Source organism: Drosophila subobscura, chromosome A (genome assembly GCF_008121235.1).
Source record: "Drosophila subobscura isolate 14011-0131.10 chromosome A, UCBerk_Dsub_1.0, whole genome shotgun sequence".
NCBI lineage: Eukaryota > Metazoa > Arthropoda > Insecta > Diptera > Drosophilidae > Drosophila > Drosophila subobscura.
Window position 1 is genome coordinate 18,125,657 of NC_048530.1, and position 19,260 is coordinate 18,144,916.

Genomic DNA, 19,260 nt, shown 5'->3' on the forward strand with positions numbered 1-19,260 from the left:
CACCCACAGAATACATGTGTAGAACATTCCATTCAAGCCCCGAACCGGGAGGAGAGGCGGTTGGGACACGAGCCACCGCCTCGAAGTAAGAACAAAGGCTGTCAAGCAGGTATAAAATGCCAGACAACATTCTGCTCTGCGCTCCCCCCGATGATGGTGATGAGCATCAGCATGATGCATGATATTCCCGAAAACAATTTCCACCAAGTTTCAATCACAATCCTTGGGATGGTTCTTAGCTTATTATTCCAACCAGCCGAAACCAGCTGGGAATTGCCAGTGGAAACTTTCTGCGCTTAGCGTTTTCGCATCAATGGCTTACCCATTTCGGGAACATCTTTTTATTTGCCGACTCTTTTGTGTGTGTGCGCCTCCACTTGCCCCTCCGTGTCCACACCGTCCGCACACACTTGTGGCGCACTCGTGTCAACACATCTGCGTCCATGATGGCCATATGGCCATATCGCCTGCCGCCTTCATGGCCAGGTGCACAGCCTCCATTCGCCCACCTAAACTCTGCCACATGCCTCGCTTGGCCTTGGTTTCGGGGCCCCAACTGGCAAGTGGCCGTCGATTTTTGTTCTGTTTTGTTTTGTTCTGTGTTTGTTTGTCAGCTGCTCGATGCAAATCCCATCAATAATCAAACACTGCAATGGAGCCTCGCCGACACGAAGGCGACACATTTCTAGGCAAAACTTTCAAGGGGAGGAGAAAGAATTCTGATCAACCGAATGCTCAGGCGAATGCCTGTCTGATTGAATCACATTTGTTCCCCAATCATAATGCTGCTTATGCTGATGATGCTGGAGTTGATTCTGATGTTGATGGCAATGTTTGAATGCTTTGAATATGTTGACTTTGATTCTGATGTTGCGGCAAATGCAAGCCAATAGCATGGTTCGAGAGAAATCTATGCAGAAACACAAAGGTAAATGCCATGTAGGCAGCGTTGTGAGTTGTGTACATGTCCACTTGGATGGTTAATCATCAACTGTCACAGTGGGCAAGTCCGAATTGATTGCAGCTTGACACTTGCTCTGCTCCTGCAATTGAAACTCCATTGAGACTCAATAACAAATCAATGTAAAACAATTTGAAGAATTGAAAGTGTAGTTTGCAGGCCTGATGCAAAACCCCAATTAAAAAACTCGAAAATGTATTGTAAAATAACCGAAACCTAAGCACTTTTTGGGAGCCCGAAGAGACACGATTGTTGGCTTCAGTCGCGTGAAATGGAGTGCTGTGGCTTTCATTATTGAGTTTCCCATGACAGGCAAGTGGATCTGCGCCCAATTGATATGTTCGTCCGTGGCTTGACACAACATTTAAGTACCTTCATGTACATCGCATTTCTGTGTTCTTTATTTTGGAAGACTTCAGCCACAGAAGGGCAAACAAATCGTTGCCCAATCGCATACATTGTGCCCTCAGCTACGTCAGTCCCAAATAAAGTCTTTTGTGCTTCTTCCATTTTGTTTCGGCTTCTCCTACGTCTTCCGTTTTGTCTAAAGTTCCTTTGGGCTGTTGGGCGAAGCTGTTGTCTTGTCTGGCATTAAACATTTATTTGTATAGGCTGGCAAATGAAGCGACCAAGCCCCGAACTCACGATGACGGGTGGGATAACAGCGCCGCATCATTGTCTTGTCCGGTTCCAACAGCTCTCGAGATGGCAGAGAGCAGCCAAGAAAAGGGACAGACACAGGGACAGGTTTTGTCGTTCTATTTGTAACCGGATATTTATGTGACAAAACAGGATGTCCCGCCCTCCCTCTCTCTCTCGCTCTCTCTCTCTCTTTGTCTACGTCTGTGTGTGTGTGCCTCTCTCTCTGTGTGCGTGTTTCCTTATGAAAATTTAAATTAATTGCCTTTGCAAGGGAGCGACAACTGTACTTGCTTGCCCCTTGCTGACTGCAGGCCGCCCCATAATATTCCTGCATATCCTGCGTTCTGGCCTCATCATTTATGCACTTAATGGATCTGGCCCAAGCAGAGGCAAGGCCTAAGCCCCGGCAGGCTCAATGCAAAAGCACACACACACACACAGACTTTAATTGGATCATAAAACAGAGGCACTGCCGAAGATAACAGAACTTCGAGACTTTGTTACTCGCAAAATTTTAATTGGGAATAAATTTCGATGCAATTAAAATGTTGAGTCACAAAAGGAGCAAAGCAGAGCAGAGCAGAGCAGAGAAGCTTCCTAATGAGTCGTGCTTAAATAATCGGACAGTGTGATTTCATTATGCACTAAGTGCAAGCCACTTAAAGTGCCTTAAAATTCCTTCAAATTACTTCACTTATTTGGACTGCTCATGGGAGAATTGTAATGATTTTTTCCAACTAAATTCTGACTTAAATTTGAGGCAGTAATTTGTACAAGTAATGGCATTTGATAATTTGCTTTCTCGATAATTTCATTATTAACAAATACTTTCCACGCATTCAATTCCTCGAAAAGAGCAGACAAAAGCTGCATGCCATTTCATGCCACATGCTCGCACTCGTAGTAACCAGAAACCACTTGCCATGGATAGAAAATAATGCAATTTGGGATTTCTAATCAAGTGACAGCAAGCCCGAATCAAATTGTTTACACTTAACCAGTCGGAAAGTGCCACGGGCCATGGCTATGCTTGCGTACATGCGAATGGGACACGGATACGGATACGGATACTGAAACGGGGAAATGCACACAGCAGCTTCGCAGCGAATCGCCATAATAACAATAACAAAAGTGCACACACTTTACGGCTCGTGTCAATGCCATGGCCTTCAAATGCCGGATATTCGATCCGTGGCAGCAAAACACAGGTGTGAAAGCTGCCTGGCCCATGCCTACATCATGGTCATGGCTATGGGATTTTCTATCGTGCTACCCTCAACCAAATTGTATTACACTTTCATTTAAGTTGATTTTGTGGTTCCATCTGTCCAAAAGGATAGAAAGAATGAAACGAAACAAAAAGGCAGATAGGGAGAAAGGGAGAGGCTCAAAGTGTGAGAGCTGTGTCGAATGTGAAACATGTTTTTGGTTAGGATTTTGCTTTCGCTTCTTTTTTTTGTTGTTTTTTCTGCCACCATCCAAATCAAATTTGTCAGCCTTGTTGAGGGAGCAGACGACACACAAACACTAAAAGTGGGGGAAAAAAAAAAATAAGAGTGGAGCGAGAGAGAGAGAGAGAGAGAGAGAGCGGGGTAAAGGATTATGCCTGGGGACTGAGTCACGTTCGTGCTCGTCGGGCCAATTACAATTTTATAACAGAATTTTGCTGCTGCTGTTGCTGTCCAGCTGCCCAGCTCCAGTCTGCTTTTGCTGCTCAAAAATACTTATATCCATGGCGCTGCTGTCAAAGCGAACTGTGTGCTGTGTGCTGTGTGCTCTGTGCTGTGTGTTGACAAAGGCTAATGCAAATTGAAGTGACAATGTGGTCCGACTATTCTCGCCTCGTGTTCGGAAAGCATAAATTATAATTAATCGTACACCCCACGCAGCAGTGCGGGAGCGGACGGACGGACGGACGGACAGACGGACGGACGGACCATCGGGTGATACTCTGATTTCGCACTGTGTTTTGTGTTTTGTGTTCTCTGTTGTCTGTTGTCTGTTCTGTGTGTATGTTTCGTGGTTGTTGCTTCTGCTAAATTTACACAAATTGCTGTTGACAGTTGTGTCAGAGTTGTTGTGTGTGTGTGTGTGTGTGTGTGTGGGTTCGGCAGAACTTATGCATACATTTGGCAAATACATATAAATATATGTATATACGATAGATACTCCGTTCTGCACTGCCCTCGTGTTTGAGTTTTGGTGAATTGCCTGTCAGATTACCCCCAAACCAAATGCGATTCATATCACAAATCACAATTCACAAATAGTTTCGGGCTTGAGGGGTTTCCCTTTTATTTCTCTGTGGCACACCGTACGCAAAAACAATATTTAAATTTCAAATTTAATACTTTAGAGCTCTCTGCTCATAAGTCCCCCAAGGTGACAGCAGTGCGGCCTCTCATCTATCAAAACTTCGGCCTGCGAGAGAGCCTCCAGTGACGTGTGTGGTGTGTGTGTGGCTAGCATATGAAAATTGACTTAGCCTGCCATAAAATGCAGATAAAATGCACAGCTCCTGGGGCAGCGCTTGAGCACACAGACACCTCCGCTGATAATGATGCTCTGATGCTGTAACCTGCTGCCTCTTTCAGCCATCGCCTGGCCGTGCGTAATGGCATTTTGACAAATTATCTTTCCATAAGCCACAAATACACACACTTGCACTCCACACACACCAACACACACACACACACACGTGACGGCAGCTAAATCTTGTGGGTGCGCCAGTGCTGAAGTACGAGCAAGAGTGTGTTGGCTTAAGGGCTCTGTTGGGTAAAGCCAAGAGTTCATATCGAAATGAATGATGCCCAAGAAAAGCTTAGAGTGTGCACTTTTTACACCAATAATTCAAGATTATTTCAATATATAATTTCATGGTTAAATATCGCCACACAAAGCGAACACATTTTAGCTTGTATATATTCGGATATTAAGCACAAATATTTTGCCAGGGTATCCCGCTGCTGGTCGTGACATTTCTGCCAAGATTTTTTGTGGCTCTCGCTGGAAGAAGTTGCCTAAGAAGTTGACTTTGCGTAGTGCTGCGCAGTTCCCTGCCGTGAAGTGTCTCTAATTTTTGCTTTCATAATTTGCCATAAAATCCACACGTTCATTTACAAATCATTTATCATAATGCCGACAACGCAGCTGACAAAGTGGCTTTGCACACATACAGGCAGCAGCAGCAGCAGCAGCCGTATCCAAAGAGAGAAGAGGCGCTGCATACATAAAAACACAGAGAGAGAGAGAGCGAGGCAGAGGGAGAGTGGGGTGATGGGTGATGGGTGTGGCAAGGTGGCAATAAGATACCACTTGCGACTTTAATAAAACTTTTCTCCCTCTGCGAAAGGGGGGCAGTGTGGTGCTTTTTTAGTTCGTTACCCGCGCCTGAGTGGGCGTGTGGCCTGGCTTGGTTCGTTATCCAATACCTGACCATTTCTTGCACTTTAGCGAGAAAGTTGCTCATCGTCCTCGTTCACGTTCTCATTTGCCTCTCGTCTACCCGTGACGAAGGCCAGGTCTCTTCATTTAAAGCCATGAAACGCACTGTATTTATTAAGCATTCCACGAAGACCAAAATTAAATTCGCTTTCATTTTAAATATTTGTTCAAGTTGCCACCGCCTCGGATTCCTTTAATTTCCACCTTTTTGTGTGATGAGCTCAAGAGCAAGACTTGAAGAAGGTGAGAGAGAAAAGTGTCAGTGCTTGACGTCATGGCTCTGCTTTTACCGTTACCGTTACACTTGCAGCTGCTGACTCTTGATACCCCTTTCGTTTTCGAGCTCAAGAGCATGTTGTTTCTTAGGGGGAAAGTGTCTCAACAAAATTAAATTACTTTCACAATTAAAATGATACAAAAATGTGCATTTTTGCTGTTATAAAACTGGATTATGTCCTATAATTGTAGAGTATTTTTCTAGTCACAATGGGGTCTAAGCAGCGCTGTAACTTTTTCGGTTGTTGTCTTATTTTTAGCTTCTCGAATTGCTGTTTGAGCTTGTTTCCCTTTTTTTGCCTTTGTTGTTGAGGCTTAGCAAAAAGCGAACCGGAGAAAAGCAAAGTGGGTGTGGCACACACACACTCAGCCGAGCACTTCCACATGCACATACACACTCACTCATTCAAGCTAAGGTGAGATGGTGTCTGAGATTCTAACACCAAGGTTGCACCACAAGAAAGTAAAAGCAAAAAAGAGAAACAACAAAAATGCCATGCAAAATGAGTTCGCCCGTTGAGATTCAGTGATAGAGCACACACACACACACACACACACACACGCACATGCACGTGTGTACATGAACATTTCAGTCGAGAGTTTGAGGTAAGAAACCCCTTAACTAAGCCTCATTTGAGTGCCCGCTTCCGAGCGTAAGAGATGTGGAACATTTTTTCATTGCCTACTTTTTGGCGCAGCAAAATGATTCATTCGCAAGGCTGCAGCTTCGGCGGAGACCCTAAGCAACCAACCGAATAAACTGACTAATGAAGTGCTGATAATACTCACTGCAGAGAGCACTATTTTCGTATAAATTAAAGCGAAATAACTCAATTGGATTGATACAGCTGAGAGAACCTATCGAAAATGAGCGACTTCAGCTGCGATTTATGTTCCTGTTATCATCTCATATTTATTACCCCCTGGATCTCTTTCTAGGCACATTTTTGCACAACATATTTATGCACATATTGACAAGTATATGGCACTGTTTGCCTTGTAAACTTTTGCAATATTTGCAGAATTGTAATCTTAATGATCGCATCGGGCCATCAGACAATGCCCTTGCTCTTGCCCTCGTGTTTGCACACTCTGCAGGACATAAAAAATCAATTAGCTTTCGCTCGAATGCGCAACTTTTTTTATGGCTTTTGGCAAGGCAGGCTCCATTTTCATTTGCAATTATTACGCATAATTTGCCAGGGGGGCCAGCCACCAGAGGTCGCTAATGAAACAACTGTTGGTGGCTGGAGCACTTTTTCATTCTCTTCTTGCTGCCGCTGTGGCATGCGTTTTTACGATGCGTACGAGTTGAGTTTGGTTAGCGAGACTTACCCAGTATGACGAGGCCATTGCCGAGGAGTCCGGCGAAGCCAATAATGCCAAAAAAGACGGGCACTATGGTGGATACAATGCGCTCCAAGGGCCAGCTATCCGGATCATAGTCCATCGAATCATTCGCATGTTGGTCGTTTGTGAATGGATAATTACTCGAGTTGTTGCCATAGTTGTTGTTGCTGTTGTTGATGGTGCTGTTTTCATAGTTGTTCATGTTGTTCATATTGTTGCTTGTGGCCCCCTCACTGGCCAAAGGCCAACTGCTAATTAGGGCGCCCAACAATAGGGCCACGGCCAGGCTCTTGCCCATTTTGATGCCTCTCCCACTATATAGCACGATAATATGTATAGATCTAGACTCAATCAAACCTCGTATTGGTAGTTGTGTGCGTGTGCTTTTCGTAGAGAATTTTAATTGGTCTTCTCCGTTCCGTTCTTCAGTGGAATTTCACTTTTTGCGGGTGCATATATTTCATCATGTTTTTGCAACATTTTCACAGTTGTAGCACTCCCACAGCCACGCCTACCTCATGATGGGCATTTCCATTGTAGGGCGTCCTGAAAGAGAGACACATTGAGGATAGTGATATGATAAATATGTATGCGTAGATCTGTGTGTGTGTGTGTGTGTGTGTGCTGTGGGCACAAGTCAGATACTCGCAGTGGATGGACAGCCGGTTCTGGCCAGCCAGCGCATGGGAGTATTCTGGGCGGATTGTATTTTGTGCTCGCTCAACTAAATGAAAATAAAGTGTGGCCTACCATGGTTGACCAGGGGAAAAAAAGGACTCCAATGATTCGCTAATTGAGTGACGGAAGGGACAATAAAAACTTAAATGGGTAAATCGAAACGTGCATTTTTTAAGTACATCAAAGTTACATCGTTGGCGTGAAGTGTGTTCGAATTACTCTGTGGAAAAACAGAGCCAAGCCTTCTTTTCGTTCCACTGTTCCAGGGCCTATCATCTGCATAGTCATGTAAAAATTATGCAAAAAATAATTTAATTCCATTACACGAATGGGCGCATTCGGGGCATGACAGAGCGGGGTAGAGGCGAATGGATGGCTGTGGGAGAGAGCGAGAGTGGACCTTGGCAAACATTCATCACATTTGCATACCTTAATAAATAACATTGATGTCGAAATCAGGGCAATGTCGGAAACTCAGGGCTGTGCCAACACACACAAAAAAAAAGCAGAAGGAAAAAAAAGTACACATATAGACATTACGCCACGTGCTGTGTGCATCAATTAGCCAACGAAGGATACATAAATATGTACACATGTTAGGATCCAACTCATGCCATGTTGCTGCCATTGAGCCATTACACTCGAATTGCTGGAGGGCCTGCAGGACGGGACAGACAGGACGAACTAATCGAGGAGACATATGGGCTGTCATGTCGTGTCTGAAATGGCACGCACCAAGGGCTGACAGTTGGCTTAAGCTGTCAATTAACATATTATTAGGCGGCCAGCAAACAAGCAACAGCAAAAAATAACACCATCATTGGGTGGTACACACATATATGCTGCTGCTGATGAAGAACGCAATGATTTGATGTAGATGGCGACAGCGAAAGGCATCGCATAATTGGGTACGCATTTCTGGATGTTATTTCATACAATAAACTGCAAACGGAACTCAACTCTGAACTCAAAAGACATCAGAACTTGCAGATCAATGAAATGTTTTCATATTTGATAGTGAATTTTGTATTCCCCGAATAATGGCCATAACAAAATTCCATAGAAAAAGTACAGAAATGTTCTCTCCCTACAAATGGCATAGTGACTCAGTAAGAAGACGATTGACGACGACTCAGCATAGACGATTCGTTGGCGGAATAAATTTGGAGAAGAAAAAGTGGAGCAAGGCATTAGCATCAAATTGGTATTTGCAGCAGAAAATTGGAGGCGTGACTTGGGCCCTGACTGTATGCATAGGATTTGGCAGACAGACAGAAAGACAAACATAAATTATGCAGATGATATCTGGAGGCTCGAATTTTGTATGATTTCTGTTTGCGCATGCAACAAATTGGCCTTTTCTGGCCGAGTGACAAGCTGAATTATTGCTTTAATTAAATCCAAAACCGCAGTAATTAATCCGCAGTGTTTTTGCCACTGGCCATTCATAATATTCATTTGCTTAACGCTGTCCAAAATGAGTGTGTACTCAAGCTGGAATTATGGACTGGTAAACGGTATTTAATGTTGAAGTCTTTTAAATCAAATCGGCAAGGAGGAGCCATTGCATGCCGGAGTGGAGCATGGAGCGGAGATAATGGGAATGTGTGAGGGTGAGGGTGAGGGCAGACGCTCAACGATTTATGTTGAGAATTTTAAGCTGTTTTGATTTACGGCTGCTCCGGGCGCATTTCGCTCTGCGGCAAACTGTTTATGGATTAAGAGGCGAATAAAAGAGCTCCAGAAGAGCGTCCATCCGGCAATCCTCGTTTCAGTGGCTCTTCCTGTGTCTGTGGCTCCACTTTCTCCCTCTGTCTCTGTCTGTGTCTGTGTGGAAGTGTCACGAGGGCAAACCGGCCATGAAATTGAATTTGTTAGTTGTTCAGTGCCGCGGCGAAAGGCCGCTCTGCAGGGCACAACAATGTCGCACTGGGAAACAGTCCGTTTTTGGGGCACTGGGATTATCTGATTCATGGCTGAAAAGTGCGGAAAGATTCCCAAGTCTAGCTTAAAACTTACAAATATATTTGTGTTATTTTATGCCACAACCCACCAGATATTCCACACGTATTTCGACCTTTGACTGCTTCACAAGTGGTTTTAAAACCATTGAAAATTAATTACTTATAAGCCAACGACTGCAAGCGTTCGAAGCCACTTCATTTAATCGATTCATAAATCATTTATGGCCACTGCAGTGCACAGATCTGTATCTCGTCTGCGTCCTTCCAGTGACAATCCGCTGCAATTAGTCAGTCAATTTGTATGCGGCTGTCGCGCTGACTTTGATTGCAGCTGTGAGTCGTCATGGATGTGCATAGCTAATCCGATTCGAAGCACAAAAACGAATTGGGATATCGAGATTGGAGATTGGTGATTGGTGATTGGTGAGTCGACAGCAAATCCACTTAATGCCCATCACTTCGCATGTTCAATTATGTCTTTGAGTCTATTCATGACAGCTTAAGCTTTTCAGCTGGCTGTGCACCAGTGCAGTGCAGTGATTCGCCATCATTCACACTCACACACTCACACACACACACACCAACCCAAAGCCAGACAGTGAATCAGTCAGTCAGATGGCGAGATTACGTATACGCAGAATTGTGTGCACCAAAAAAAGAGCTTCGTAGCAGCACTGCCTCACTGCAAATGCGCTGCAACACATGCAACACAATGCCCCAGAGTCTGGAATCCAGAATTTAGAGCCACAAATGCAAATTGCCTTTGGGATCCATGGGCGTATCTCGCTCGTATTTCCTAAAGCAATTCCACTCAGCCCTGCCCCCCTCCCCCCTCCACGTCAATCAATTGTGGGCCATGACAACCCTATTGTTGGCAGCGGTGAGCTGATTATTTCATTTATTTCAATTAGGAGTGCGCTGCGGCTGGGGCTGGGGCTGGGTGGGCTTTTAGCGTGAGCAGACCGGGGTAGCCCGGGGTAGCCCGGGGTCCTGGGCTCGACTTTGCCGCTCATGTGGCTTTTATGAACGCTGCCGTTCAATCTAATTGCGTTTTTATGGCCTGAGTGCGAATCATAAAAGCAGCAGAGCAGAAGCACAGCCCCACGCCAGAGCCATGGAAGCTGGAACACCATAAGGCACGCACACCAGGAACTGAACTAAAGGCAGCAGCAAATAGGCAACAGGCAACAGAAAGAGCCAAAGGCAACAGAGCAACTGAAACAACAGCAGAAGCAGCAAATTCCATCATCAAATTAGATGCCTAGCTGTAGCCGCCAATAAGCAGGCAGCATCTGTTCTAAATTAAATATTAATAATTAATAAACTCAACACAAAAAAAAAAGAAACCAACGAACGAACGAAAGGAACAGCCACCAGAAGCGAAACGAAATATTGAAAAATAAATAGCAAACAATAAAACGAAACTAAGCCAGAAACGCAGCACTAGATACCCTTTAAGTTCGCTTATTACTGCGGCAGATAATGGAACAAACCTCTGGCAGGGTTCTATTTATAGGCATAATCAATAATTTATGTAATAAAATGTGCTAATGTGATCGTAGAAGTGGTCCAGCCTGCACATTTGAGCTCTCTAAGAGCTAAAAAACATTTCCAAATTATTTGGTAAGCATAATACCCTTTACATCAGGGTACAACCAGAACAAGAGTCAACATGTCTTTAAAGTTGCCGTCGCTGCCAATGCGGCGTATGAGCAACGCAAAAACCTTTCCCAGCTCTATGGCAGATGGGATGTCTGTGTCTGTGTGTGGTTGAGTGCACGCGAGTGTGAATGAGTGAGTGGGTGAGTGTGTGTGTGTGTGTGTGTGTGGGTGTGTGGGTGCGTGGGTAATTGCGGGAGGATGAGTGAGTATGAATTTGTGTGTGTTGTTTGCTGATGGCAAATGCGGTTAGTCCATTAAAGAGAGGAATGCAATAGAGAACGATGCGATGCGGCAAGCGCTTTGATTATAAAGTGCACACGAGGCAGGAGCAGGGGAAGCATAGAAAGAAATCAAAGCATTTACAGCTCATAAAAGTGGAACAATCGAACAGTCTTGTAAATATTTATCCATGTAAGAGTACTCGTATGTGTCGGCAGCATAACAATAACCCTTTTCAACTGCAAGAGCGGAAAGTAAAACCAATAATAATCTGTGTGCACTGCTGCCTTCAAGCTGTTCGAGTAATTGTCCAATTAGTTGTTCAACCTCGTAATTGTGTGGAGTAATCAATGCAATAAATCGATTATTACTCGCTGATCAACTGCGTAACCAGAAGCCATGCTGCCATGGTGCCAGGAAGCTTTGTTCGAGGAGCGTGTACTCGTATGCACGCCCACATTCAGCATCTGTCCACCCACATTCACATCCACGTCCATTAGAACGAATGCCGTTTGCAGCTTGTATGAAATGAATATGCCATTGAAATATTTGCATTGCCAGCAATGGCAGTGGCGAACAGCAAACAGCAAACAGCAAGCGGCAAACAGCTAAAAGCAAATGTCGTGTATGGTGGGATGGCACAAAGGAGAAGCTGGCACACCGCTTCGGCAGCGGTGTAGGTGGACGACCATCACGGCATGGCGTATGCTTAATATCGATATTATGGGTCGCATTTAATTGGAACAGGAACTCAGTCATCCATCCGTCCCACACAACGGCACATTTGACTGACGCTTTATGTGCCATTTGCCAGTCGCCCGTCTAAAGGGTCCTTCAAACAAATTGCCTATGGCATGGACAGAGTGCAACGCCAAAAAGCCACAAAAATGTAATTAAAGTCCGGCGTCATTGATAGCTGAAATGAGAGATTGTCACCGCTAAATTCATTGAAAATGTGAATAAATTCCAAAAAAATTACAAGAATAATCGCAATTTTCGTCATTTATAAATCGCATTTTATTTGGGTTTCCCTTTCGCCATTGATTGATTGGTTGATTGGCTGAGCACCGTCGAATTATCAACATAATTTATTGCCAGCAGAAAAATCAGGAAAAAAATCGGAACTAAATCATTTCTTGTATACTTTGTTCTTGCTTCCAACCTCTCTGCCAATTTCATGGCCATTTTTAAAGCCAGCAAAAGATGGATATTGGAGAACCTAAATCAAAACCCAATCAACCGACGAAGAAAACCAACAACCCGACGTCTGACGACCGTCGACAGTCGACCGTTTGGCAATTTGTTGCCATAACCAAAGCAGATTAAGTTTTTTAATTAATTCTCTCTAGTCGAGCGGGAAGCGGGCACGGGCACGGGCACGGGCCCAGGGGTGCAAGGTCTCGGTTTGGTTTGTGGCAGGCACACAGAGACCACCGGGCGGAGACTGCAGGAGAGGTGCGGCAGCAGTAGTCGCCTTTAAAGTCAATTAGTTTCATAAATCCGCGTTGACACATATTTGATTAAAAAGTTGTGCCCCCACCCAGGCCAAAAACCTGAGGAGAAAGGCAGCATTGTGCGATTATATGCTTACGAAATTTACTTTTAATTACAGTTGGCCGAAAGTTTTCGCTTTGGTTTTATGAAAAATTAATAAATAAAAAAAGAACTACAACATTTTGGGCTGGAGGTGGAGGAATCTCAAGTTCTGGGCTGTCGTTAGACTTCATTCCATTTATGTACCAATAAATGCAGAATTAATTGCCAATATTCAAAGTGTTTCAGCTTCCATGAACTACACAAATAGTCCTTAAATCTCTCATATTCCGAACGGTTACGAGCAAATGAGCAATTGCATTCGGCATTCAATAGTTTGAAGATCCGTTGGGTTTCGGTTTGTTTTGTTTTTTTTTTGAAGGGCTTGAAAAGTTGTAAGGACTTTCATTGATTTCAGGCAGTAACTGAAGGTTGTGCCCCAACATATCTAATGATCGCTGCCAGCAATCTATAGACTTTAAGCTCGAGGCCCAAAACTTTCTCCCCCTCTCAGTCCCCTGGCAAAAGTTCGTATTTGTATTTGTGTTTGTTCTGCTGCTGCTGCTGCCGCGCGGCTGCTGCTGTTGTGGCAAACACTTTACACAAGTAATTTCCTAATTGGTTAAAGCGCAGCAGAAACACCAACTAACCAAAGGCTCATCCCCCGCAGTTTAGTCCGTCATAATGCCAGCAGCAGGAGGAGGAGCAGGAGCAGCCATATGAGCGGCCACCATGGGCGATGGCCGCCATTAAAGTGCACAAATTCGCCGAGCACTTTGCCCAATTGTTGTGATAAAGAGTCCTTACAGCTCTTAACTTTGTGCCCGTCTTTCGCTGGGACTGTGCCAGATATTTGTGAGAATAATCATGGGGAGAAGATCCTGATGGGAGAAGAGACGGGAGCAGGAGAAGGTAGTGAAAAAGGTATGAAAAAGCATTAGGATAATGCCATATTAGTACTCGTAGAATTAAGTCTCTTAGTCTGTAATGTCTGCATTGTGAAACGCCCATTGTGCCACACACACAATCACAATCCACTGCCTGTGTCTAGCTCTGATCAATCAGAAGGACGCGTGTTGCCAATGGGTGGTTCGGCTGTATCAACCAAGTTAAGCACTTGATGTGGTCCAAAAAAAAGAAGTCGGCCACATTGGGAACGTGTCGTCCCTCAAGGCATCACGAGGAAAAGTCACTTTCACTGGCAAACAGAATCCGCAAAAGTTGTGCGCAGAGGGACATCAGGAGCGCAGGAGAGCAGGAGAGCAGGGGCAGGCAGCCCGCACAGAAATCAAAGTTTCTGTTAGAGTTGCTGGTGCTCGTCCTCGTCCTGGCCTCAGTCGTGTGTGCTCAGTCGTGCGTGAGTGGCAGGATGAATGGTTATGGGCAGCAAGCTCCTCGGATGCGGGTGGAGTGGAGTGGACTTGATGATTTCCACAGATTTTCCGTTTTTGCACTTACGAGTATCGCTTGGTCAGCCATCTTCTACTCCGGGCTATTTATTGGGCTTATTCATATTGAGTCCCACTGGGGCTGCATTTCCATTGGATGCATTTCGGTTAATCGAATGCCACGATGCCCCGCCAGGATGCCATCAAGTTGATGCAGATCTCCACTTAAAGTTGAACATTTTTGCAGCTTCATTTCGAATTCTGATGAACTTGGAATACTCAAAGAACTAATTGCAAATACTTGCATGAAGGTGTGGATTTGTTTTAAATATTTCATGTGTGAATTGCAAACTTGTTGGTTTGCTTCAAAAATCAATAGAGGCTTTCATATCCATTGGCTGCATTCTTTCGGCTGTTTGGCTGCGTTGGCTTCGAAATCAAATTCGTTTAAAATAAATGTTTATCCAGAAATATTTGCCCACATTTGAAATCGTGTGGAAATTGCTTGTGCTCGCACTCAAACCCATACTTTGGCCCTCTTATTTTCCATTTGCCAAATCAATTTTTAGCTCTTTCGCTGACTGGACACACACACCCCATCGTATGCCCCAAGGCCTTAGTCTAATGGTCGAGTGTGATGTGGGCCTGATGTGGGAATTCCTGGTGCGAGCATCTGCATCAGTCAATAAAAGTGTGAGGGAGGGGCTTTCGTGGCCTGTTTTAATGCATTTCAAAGTGCAATCGAAAAACTTGTTTGATTTTGTATGCTGGCTGGCTCCTGCTATCCTGCCGTCCTGCTATTCTGCGTCATCGCCATCTCACTGCTCCCATGGAGTGTCCTGTCTAGCTGTCTGTCTGACCGTCTCCCTGCCTTTTTTTCTTTTCTTCTCTCTCGTTTTGCTGTCTGGCATTTGTCAGGCATGTCCTGCATGGCATCACATGCAGCTTAGGTTTTGGCTTGCATTTTAATTTGGCTTTGCCTCCTCTGCCCCCACGTTGGCTGCCTTGCTTCAGGCCGAACAATGGACCACGAAAAGCAAAGTTCAGAGTGACCAAAAAAAAAATAAAGGAAAATGGAGCCAGAGAAGGCAAAGGCAAAGGCGAAATGTGTGTCCAAAAGGCGAAAACGTGCAAGGAGTTTTGATTATAAAATTCCATCACAATGGAGATTGCTCGAGTCCCAATGTATTCCCTAATCTTTATCCCAGCAGTATTCATTTTCTGGTGCGCAGGTGACGGGACCAGCTTTGACAATTTTTCCACAATTGTAAGAGTCATTTCAGCGAATAAGAAATCCTAACTTATATTCCAGTTGGAGCTGCGTAAATGGCTTTAACTTTATGCAGAAAAAGTTCGCAGAAAGTTCTGTGTTAAACGATTTGAAGAGCAAGAATTTATTCTCAAAGTCAAAAAGGGATTGGACTGTCTCCTTATCAAATGCGCTGTTTAATGTCAGATATAATTCGTATCCAATTCATTGATCTTTGTTCCTATAAACATTGTTTCTTATTGATATACGCGTATATCCCTAGACCCGTCGATTCTTGATGTGAAATGTGTCTGCAAACATTCGATTACGGCTATCGGGCCATTCCCCCGTCAAAGCCATTTTATTTTTGTGGCCATCTGTCAGCCAAAGTGTCAAAAACAAGAAAATGCCAAAACAAAATGAAATCCAAACCAAAAATAAAAGTGAGAATCAGCAGAAAGCTGCCCTCGCCCACACGCGAAAGTTGGGCGACCGACCGACCGACCGACCGTCCCGTCCACAGGCCATCGGCTATTGACTTGCAGTTAAACGCTAGATGGCGCTCTAAACACTCAATCAATTGCGCAGGGAACGGGAACGGGAACGACACGAACAAAAACTTCATACGACAACTAAGTGGGGGGCGGAAATGTCCAAATGTGTTGGGTGAGCGGGTGGGGGGGCTACAAAAGTTGTATGTCTGCTGACAGTTTTGCGGTTACCTGTTGAGAGTTGCGGGTGGGGGGGCACAAAGCGGGAGGGCAGCAGGGCTGTGGTGTGGGCCATTCATTGTTGGTCTACATATTGGAAAAGTTCGATTTATACACGGTACTTGTCGAGGACGAGAGTGTATTGAATCGAAGAGGGAACAGGTTTGGATGGAATACGAAATAAGATATACATTTTGGGTGTACTTTAATAGTCTTAGCAATCCGATATCGTTGGGAGATTGTCTTCGGCATCTGTTGAAATATCAGCCATACCCTGCATATCTTTTTTGTTCTTTTTTCTTTTGTGTCCACCCACTTAAAGGCTGTTACAAATCAAACGCCAACTCAACGAGAACTGACCAAAGTCTTTGGTAAGTATGCACATCAGGGTCTGAGCTCTGCTGGCAGCGGTTTGGCGGTTAGTTCTTTGAGCGAGTGGCCAGCGAGAGAAGCGATAAGGGGATAAGGGGACCAGTGGAGGCTTTCTTGTGGTTTTTCCATCTGCCTTGCTTCCTGCTTCCTGCTTGCTGCCTTATCCTTTTCGTCCCACAGCTCTTCCCCCATGGAGCTCCCCTTTCCCCTGTGAATTTCGCTAGTCTGCCACACCATTTTCCTGCTTCCCCTGCCTCTCAGACGTTTCATATTCTTGCAAATGCAATTTCTGTTTTTTTTTGGCGCCACAGCAGTTCTGTGGCCACAGTTGATGTCGCCCACAAAATGGGAAAGTTTTTGGCTTGCCTCAACCTCAAGTCTGCCGCCACCCTACTGCTATCAGCATTTAGCAGATTCAGAAACTTTTCAGCTTCATGCATATTAAAATTAAGTATACGCATACGCATACGCATACGACATGTAGTCCAATAAGCGCGACGAACGTTGGGGCGGAGTGTATTGGATTGAGGGGAAAAGAGTGCTAAAAGAGGTAATCTGCCATCGAAGGCGATTTCACTTATGATTACCAGCTGAAGTGGGGCAAAGTGCTAACAACTTTTCGGTTAGCCCAAAGTTTCTTTAGCTGGAAATTTTCAATCCCATTTGATATTATTATCTATATATACCCCTCGACCACCGCCGCTCTCTTCCCCCCCCTGGGAATTCGTCTGCTACCCTCGCTCGAGTTTCCGTTTTCCCTTTTTGCGCCACGAAAACTTGATTTGAACTTGAAAATATTTGAAATATGAAATCGAAAACTATTTGCCAAGTCACAGCTCCGCCAGTTTGGCAGGCAACTGATTGTCCTTGTGCTGTGGCTGCTCTCTGTGTGTGTTGTTGTGGCACTACATGGGGTGTGGCACAGTTCTGCTACGTGATTAGGCCCTGCAGGGAGTGGCACCACACAGCAGGGGCGCTGGCTGGCTGGCTGCCTCCAGCTGAGTGCCTTCTCACCTCAGTTCCGTGGGCCGCGTGCTCTCAACTTGTCAACGCACATAAATTTCCGAGCACGCTAGAGGAGCGACCATCGCTGACAAGAGTGGGCGAGAGGTGGGTTGGGTGAGGGATGGGCAAAAAGGCTAGGGAATGTGTAGGGGACACACACACACACACACACGCACGCACGCACATACACAGAGCAGCTGTAAAAACAAAAGTCAAAAGTCGGCCAGGGGCGCTCTACTCTTGGCAACCTCCGGGTACAATGCGTATCCTGGCGTCCACATCCTGTACAGCCTCCCCCTCATCACCACAATCCAACCAGCAGCTTCCAGACCCAGACCCAGTCCCAGTCCCAGTCCCCTCTGAAAGCCACACCACCCCTTAGTGTCGTCGGTAGCTCTCAGGCTCATCTGTCTTTTTGGCTCAGTGTTATGCCCAGCACAGTGGCGAACAAAGAATAGAGAGCAGAGAATCAAATAACTGCTGAAAGACAAACTTAAATTGTAATTTTAATTTTAGAAACCTGGTCAATGGAGGGATTCAATATTTGATGCTACAAGTGCTTCAAATAATCCTTCTAGAAATGTTTAAATAACAAATTACTAAATGGAAAATATATTTTAAACCACAGTGCCGCGAGTGTGCGGGTACGGGACTGTGTGTGTTTGTTTTCAATTTCAATTTTACAATAACCGAAGCGAGGTAAACCGAGACGAACCAGAAACGGGCCAGAGCCCCCTTCGTGGACTAGGCCAGTTGGCCAACTCTATGCGGTTAAGTGTGTGTGTGTGTGTGTGTGTGTGTGTGTGTGTGCATTGTACATATGTATATAATGAATAACGGCACAATTTCACACTTCCTTTCATTGGAAAATTACAGGAGAAGAAGCATTCGCCTAGCAGCTTCCAGCAACGCCTTCCCCCAACACCGACATCCACATCGACATCCGACAGACAGCGTTTGGCTTTCTTTTGTTTTTGGGGTCTCGGCTGAAAGCTTTTTAATAAGCAGCAGAACAGCAGCCAACTGCCACCCATATATACTCGTACAATACATAAATATATCTCACTTTATATGTACTCGCATTTTGGTGTATTTTTTTATAGATCAATGGGATTTGTGGTTTTATTTGCTGCTGGGTTCGGTTTGCCATCTTTGGCCTTATCTTATTTCCGACATTTCTTGGCTGGCGCATTTAATGTTTAATTTTTTTCCCACTTCCACTTCCACTTCCGTGTCCCTGTGTGCCCTGAGTGTCAATGTGTGGGTCACAGGACACGTTATCATTATGGCCCTGCAATGACCAACAACACCCCACAGAAAACGCTGGCCACAAAAACATTCGCCGCCCAAAACGAAACAAGTTGAGAGAGATAACACGGCGTGGAGTGGAGCATGAAACCAATGACCCATTTGTGTCATCAATAAAAAGAACCAAACGAATCGCAGCAGGCTGGAGGCTGGAGGCTGGAGTCAGCAGGAGGCAGACGCTCCCCATATGAAGCATTCCCGAATCGTTTCTTTACTTTGATTTCCTTTTTGTTTTCAGCTACAGTTGAGCAAAAACTGAAATGAAACCACACAAAAGTTTGGGTCACAATCCGCTCTTAAAGAGACAAGTGAAAAACAAGTCGAGATTTCGAATGTGATTCATCAATGAATATAAAAACTCCTCGCCTGCCCACAGAGTACCATTCAAAATGCTTCCACATTGATCAGAGAGTTTCCTTTGCTTTCCACAAGTAAAATTCCTGCCATGCGAAAATAGCTGCGAGTCAATTTACATACATTTTAATATACTTCAGATTAA

The 19,260-nt window shown here is 44.8% G+C and overlaps 1 protein-coding gene across 1 annotated transcript in view; it reads right to left on the reverse strand.

Annotated features, from left to right (window-relative positions):
- LOC117903035 (allatostatin-A receptor) overlaps positions 1-19,260 on the reverse strand; it is an 82,073-nt gene that overhangs the window by 12,952 nt on the left and 49,861 nt on the right. Inside the window, exon 2 of the mRNA XM_034814765.1 lies at positions 6,659-7,219. Coding sequence (XP_034670656.1) covers positions 6,659-6,971 — 313 coding nt within the window. The 5' untranslated portion in view covers positions 6,972-7,219. The remainder of the gene's footprint in view (positions 1-6,658; positions 7,220-19,260) is intronic.